Below are 6,971 nucleotides of genomic sequence, written 5' to 3'. Positions count from 1 at the left end.
TGATTTTTTTTTATAAATGTCCATTTGTTTTCAAAAAAATCCTTTTTTACAACATGGTTCTCAAATAACTAAATTGTTGAATGAATTTAAGATTATTTAATGCAAAAAAAAGACTAATTAGTAGAAAAATGTGTAATGTTACAATGTTGTCAAATTAAAAGGTCCAGTGATTTTTTTTCTATCAGAAACAAAATCATGAGTATGAAGCAAGAAATGTGCACAGTGTTTTTTTTATGTCAACATGAAGAGCAAATTTGTTCATTTTTTTCCTGAAAAAAAAATTGGTTCATAATTTGATTTATTTAGTAATACACTATCCAAATAAATATTTCACTTTCCTATTACCTATAGACTGTTTTTGCCTAATTCTAAGAAACATATGCTTCTGCTGTAGATAGCAATAATCTACATTTTTTTCCATTTTCCTTTCTATATTTTAAATCAGACATCTTTCTGTTTTAGCCCATACACTGTCAAAATAAGCTTGTTACTTTTGTCAAACTCCACACAAAAATTATGTCACGAGGTAAAAAGTGCCGAGTTTTTTGTGTGATTTTCTACGAAATCGCTGAGACCATTGTTTTCAGTTTATACCATGTGGTTGAATCGATTTGAACCGATCCATCATCCAAATTCTAAAAACATATAAGACTAACTGTTACAAAATGCTGCAAAACCCATTGAAACAACATACTTTCATAACATATCACCACGGGCCAGGTTCACATCATTTTTATCCCTCAAATCCCATGTTCTACACCATAAAATGTCAGTTTCAGAAAAGCCAAAAGGGCAACCGCTTGTAGTCTCCAGTATTTTAAAAGCTTCCAGTACCGGAGATTGCCACTGAAGCTTGGCTCCAAAACATATTATTTACAATATATTAGCTATATACAGTAATCCCTTGAATATTGCGGCTAATGTAGAAAAATTGGGAACTACGTTCACTCCTATAATAACTTTTTTACTCAGTGCTGAGTCTCAGTAACTTCCGCTTATGAATTTCAGCATAGATTTTCACATTTTTAGAACTAAAAAAAAAAAAAAAAAATCTTCAGTGAGGAGCCCCAGTAGCAAAAGTGGCTTCCGCTTATGAGTTTCAGCATGGATTTTCACATTTTTATGAACTTAACATTCTTTTAATAATTAGTAATAGTGAAAAATCACGAAGTAGTCAATAGGTGAAGACGCGATAATCGAGGGATTACTGTACATTCAAGTTAATAGAAAAATGTTCTATTTGACCATTAAAATTACCTTGATTATAACCTATTACAGATTTTGAATTTGATCCGAATGGCGACATCGTTGTTTCATCACATTTATACAGGAAGTGTTTTTTTTTTTTTGATAGCACAATTCCCACACATATGCAATGCTTCAGGAGAGACATCAGTGTAAAACTTGTGCCAAATGTAATGGGTCATTCTACAGTCTTGTCGTGGTAACCCCTGAGGGGATAAGCCAAAGTCCACCAATTGTTCACAAAGTGACATACGTTATGGTCCAATAGTTTTTGGACTTATTCGTTTCCCCTTGAGAATTTTTGTGGCGTTTTGTTTTGCCAAAGCTTAGTGAGATAAAGTTTACTCTTAGCACGCATGCAGTTTAGTTGGTTACACTAACGAAAACAACACAAGGGTTTCTGGATTTACCCGGGGTATGTGAGCCTTGCTGTGGACACACACACCATTGGAAACAAATTGTTGGTTCCAAACATAGATGATAAATATTGTTAATGTTAATCAAAACAAACACATGATTTGTCCAACATGTCCGGTAAATAAGTATTTGCATTCATATGTTGTCGGCATCATTTGTTTACTTCAGTTGACTTGCATCCCGCTCTAATGAACCTTATTCAAGATTAACGAATGCGGATGGAAAATATGGGGTACAAGAATTGAACTCTTTCCAAGTGGTTAACTCTTCCAAAAGCTGCATTGCATATCTTATTCACCTATTTATTCCATTAAATTACAAATGTTGCAAACTCTGACATAAATAACTAACCGAGACAAAACAAAACACAAACACCCCCTGAAAAAAAAAAAACCTCTTCAAGTACAGTCAACTCCCACGAGTTGGTCAAAACGATGGCACTCAGAGAAGCACGGTGGTTTCAAAGTAGGCGCTTATTGCCATGCAGCGACATAGTCCAAAAGTCAAACAAGGATGTTTCAAAGATCCACCTCTTCGTTGGGGTCTTCGTAACGTCCTGTGATCATAGTTCGGAGCAATGGTCCTACCTGGGGAAAGAAATATGACATTGACATGTTACTAGGACACGTGGAAAGTTTAAAAAAAAAAAAAGTTTGATAAGGGTGAGTCCTAAATATAAGCAGAAAGTAGGTTGAAGGCAAGGTTGAACATGCAATGGGGATTTTCAAGAAACGGGTGACCTAAAAAGAGGAAAGGAGGCATTTACTTGTCGGGCGTCACCAAGTGCCTCTCCCAGCATCTTTTCGATGTTCCGCATGATGGCCACCTTCTGGTGAGCTCGCAGTGGGTATTCTATTCTCTTGGGTGTGGGTGCCCCCTTTGAAACACACATTGTACGACATTCACAAAAGTTACATTCATTTGAACTAGAAAGTGCGAGCCCTCAGAGTCCAGAAGTCAATTGCCATCAATGGCAGCTAATGAGTTTCAACTGCTATTTATTTTTGTTTGCGACGGTGTACAGCAAGGGTAGGGAACCTATGGCTCGGGAGCCATATGTGGCTTTTTTATGGGTGTATATGGCTCTCTGCGAACGTGTGTGGTAAAATATGGGAACTGCTGATGAGAGACCTAAGTCCCGGACGCACCAATGGGAGCGTCACGCCGGCACTGTGGCGCCGAAACTATCTCTAGCGCTTTTTTAAAATCATATTTTTTCTTCATTAGACTCTTCTGCATGCATACTCTCATTGACACTCATTGATTAGCAACAGTGAAATAATGTTCTCAAAATAATTCAGACTTTTTTTACTTTTAAAGTGGTGAAATGAATAATAAATGCTCACATTTTCATGTATTTTTACTTTTAAATTTTGAGTATGGCTCTCAACGAATAAAGTTTGAAAATCTGAATTGTTTATGGCTCTCTTCGACAAAAAGATTCCCGACCCCTGCTGTACAGGATGCCTATAGATATAAGTTAGCAGAGTTGTTTATATGTATAAAACATCAGACAATATTTTGTGCTAATGTTCAATATGTCTTGGTTGTTAACTTAGATCATGTTACAGTATTTATATCTTCAATTTCATATGATAAACGATTAACATTATTATGGCCTACCACGAAGGTTTATCTTTAACTATATGGTGAACCAATCTGTGAAAATAGTAAGGCTTTATCAGCATTTATTCAAAATTTGGCATATTCTAATTAGCAGTTTTTTTTGTTTTCTACCGTAATGTATGCTTTTATGAAAAGAAGATTAGGTAGAACTAATTTCTCCTTTACAATCAATCGCAAAATGTTTTGTTGTTTTTTGGCATATCAACCTGTAATGTTGATTTGAGATACAACTGCTTTGAGACAAATTAAAACTCATATCTTAAGGCGGTGTTTTACTTTTAAATTGTTTACAATGCATACTTTGTACCAGAAGTTGACCGTAATTGTAACTCCCCCACTCAGAAGTGATTCGATGTGATGCCACCTATGGGAAATGAAGGAAAATTTGATAAGCACGTACTTTCTATTTAGAATTGCAAAGTCTACAACTTACCAATACATAGGTATGTAGAGCACATCTCCTGGGCCCACAACTGTCTCATAACCCACAACATTTTTAAAATTGGGGAACCTCTTATAGTCCGGGTTGTCAAAATCAACCTAGAAAGACAAACAATAATGTTTAACACTAAATTAAAACACAAGTAATAACTCAAAAGACATTCATTAACAGTTTTGGGACATTTGTACATTTTAATCACTCAAACAACCTGCTATAGAGCTACTAGCCGTAAACCCAGAGCAGGATTTAATTTTTCTCTTACTAATAATAGCAACGACCTGCTTTCTAAAGTGAAGTGACTGTGGTTTCAGATTGGCTGTAAACAGACCACACTTCTTAGCACTGTTTGGCTGCCCTGACAGATTCATATGAATGAGGACACTTCAATCTTATATCTTTCCATACAAATGTACCAAATTTTCTCACAGATATGCTAAAAAAAAATTGATGAGTGAATTGAGTTGGCTTATATGCGCACAAATTACACTTGATAGACACTCACTTATTTCCAAATAGAGAAAATATAAACAGTTAAAACGCTTACCAAAATGTATTTTGATATCAATGTGAGAAAATACAGTATTATATTGAAATCATTGACTTAGAGTTAGTAGCTTATGTGGGTTTTTCCTTAAATCTTGAATAATTTCAGTAGCGTGGCTCATAGTAATGTGTACTATTGTATGCAATTGACAGTTCTTGGCAGTCATACTCAACAAATAACGCCAGTATATGAATGCAATGTGTATCTCTCAATATTATAACTTACTTGACTCTGTCTGTCACACGGGTGGTGCACAGGATAAGGATAAAGAGACTCAAACTGGTCCGGGGGGAAGAGAATACACCTCTTATGGCCTTTGATTTGGGCAAAGAAGTTCTGCTGCTCATCGTAATGCGCTGGCGTTACGTTGCCTGAGTGTGGAGAAGGTAACTTAAGTCATATTACGTGATCACAAAAAAAGTGGCCTTGGGGAGAAATGCCATTTATGAGGAGTGGAACCTGCGTACCCTCCATGCCTATAAGCAGGAGGTTGGATGTCAGCTGGCCCCAGTTTCTCTTAGCCTGCTGCTTGTTGATCCAGTTCCAATTAAAACCAAGGAAGTCCATCACTATTTTCTTTCCGACTGTGTCGTTTAGCGTCTGCTGCAGGTACACCCTAGAAAAGAGCTTGTCATGATGCGATTGTTCCTGCTAAATTAAATTGAGATAATCTTCGGTTTTACCTCTCCTCTCCTCCCATTTGTTGCACTTGTTGCATCCTCTCCACAAACTCGAAGAATTTCATCTCCAGCCTATGTGATTTGGGGGCGAAATTATCCACGTTGGCCATCTTTTTCTCATCGTAATAGAGGAACTTGTGGTTTTCTGCTACATAGACAGAAAAGTCCCCATTGCCGATATTCTCCTGGAGGTATGCCACGTCCCATTTGAGGGCAGGATACACTAGGTTGGTGTCCGTTAAAACTACTGGCTCCTGCGGATACATACGGTAGGATTAAAACAAGGCTGGGTGAGAGAAGGCTTGAAAATAAAATAACCCATTTTTACACCAATACATACATTTATTACAGAAATAGAATTGCACGGTTTCACTACGAACTTAACATTAATTAACATTTAACATTAAGGATATTTTCTTGACGTTTCCTCCCACATTCTAAAAGACATGCATGGTAGGCTGATTGGACACTCTAAATTGCCCCTAGCAAGGAGTGTTAGTGTGAATGGTTGTTTGTCTCATTGGGCCCTGCTATTGGCTGGCCACCAATTCAAGATGTCCCCAGTCTCTGGCCAGAAGTCAGCTGGGATAGGCTCCAGCACCCCCCGCGACTCTAGTGAGGATAAAGCGGTTCAGAAAATGAGATGAGATAAGACTTTACATCACAAAGAATTGGGGCTTTTCGCTTCAGAATTGCAAAGTAGTGAAATACAATAAATGGGGGTATTTTTTAAAAATAATAATATAATAATTAAATATTAATTATAAATAATCCATAATAATTAGGAATAAAACATTTGTAAGTATTTTAAAATTCAAATAAAAAAATAAATAAAAACGTACTCACCTCATTGTTGATGAGTAATTCCGCAGCGGGGTCGCCGTGCGACAGCCGGGGGATTGCTTTAGTGGAGAACGTATACCTCCGCATCTGAGATTCGTCCCAAACCCGCTCGCGGATGCCAGTAAAACTGGCCGCCGAGGCGCCTTCGCTCGCCGACGGCTTCTCTGCTTCCACGACAGTCGCCGCTGCCATGGTGCGACGCTCTTTTTGTGGGACCTGCCTGCCTGTCTGTGGGGATTCAGCAGTTTACCACTCGTCACGTACGCCGTCCTCGCCAATAAATGAGCGACTTTTATCCACCGATCGCTCCAACGGGAAGTTTAACTCCAACAGCAGGGTTGGTCAATTGATAATTCCTCAAATAATAAAAATTAGTTTGCAAAAATGAAAACTTGTCTATGGTTTTATGTTCAGCACTGGACTGAATGGGTGGTGTTTACACATTGTGTTGACATCCGGAAAACCAACGAGATGAATGGTGAACTGTGCAGCGGAGGTTCCAGGAAAGAAGAAAGAGCGACACTTAGTGGAGTGGCGATCTAACTGCACTCTTTTATTCCTCCCTATTTAAATTCAGTTACTAGAAAACCTATCCATCCAGTGAACGCCCTGCAAATATGTTAGATACTTATATATAAAAAAAATTCTGTTTCATTTTACTGTATAATTGGCAGGTGTCCAGCCAATCATTGGCTGCATGCAATCACGCTTTTGCAACCAATCACTGCACTGACCGCACATGTGCACGACGCTAAAGCTAACTTAGCTAACATTAATGCCCGCGACTCCCCAAACCAGCGTTAAAAAGAACTGCGTCTTTTTAAGTTGAAATGTATGTATGTGCAAATAGAAGAGCAAGCGTTGAAAGGTCATCTTTTCTTTATGCGAGTGTAAAAGATCTGTTCTGCAAAACATGCAGCAAAGGTAAAGTTGTGAGCGAGTTTTCCAATGAAAAAATACGGACATTTAATGAAACCAAACTACCTCAAGAGCGTGAAAAATAAGGTAAGTCAGATTTTTGTAAATTCTAGTGTCATTTATTAAGATGCTTTATGTATAGATATTAATAATTCAATGTCATGACTAGATCATTAATGGGTAGTAAAAAATGCACCTGTTAGTGACATGTCTCATACTGGTGTGTTTGAGTTTTCTAAATCTTCTATTTGTCAAA

The 6,971-nt window shown here is 37.6% G+C and overlaps 1 protein-coding gene across 1 annotated transcript; it reads right to left on the bottom strand.

The window, feature by feature from the left end:
• Positions 1-1,800: 1,800 nt before the first annotated feature.
• Positions 1,801-6,262, bottom strand: hif1an (hypoxia inducible factor 1 subunit alpha inhibitor). Its single transcript, XM_077730222.1, has 8 exons — positions 5,801-6,262; positions 4,958-5,208; positions 4,742-4,890; positions 4,500-4,645; positions 3,722-3,828; positions 3,589-3,652; positions 2,429-2,539; positions 1,801-2,249 (listed from the first exon to the last, which is right to left on the bottom strand). The coding sequence occupies exons 1-8, from the start codon at positions 5,987-5,989 to the stop codon at positions 2,181-2,183; spliced, it is 1,086 nt and encodes a 361-aa protein (XP_077586348.1). The 5' UTR covers positions 5,990-6,262; the 3' UTR covers positions 1,801-2,180.
• Between the last annotated feature and the right edge of the window lie 709 nt (positions 6,263-6,971).

This window comes from Stigmatopora nigra, chromosome 12 (genome assembly GCF_051989575.1).
Source record: "Stigmatopora nigra isolate UIUO_SnigA chromosome 12, RoL_Snig_1.1, whole genome shotgun sequence".
Lineage (NCBI taxonomy): Eukaryota > Metazoa > Chordata > Actinopteri > Syngnathiformes > Syngnathidae > Stigmatopora > Stigmatopora nigra.
The sequence above is the reverse complement of the archived record's forward strand: the minus strand, read 5'-3'. Positions and strand labels throughout refer to the sequence as shown.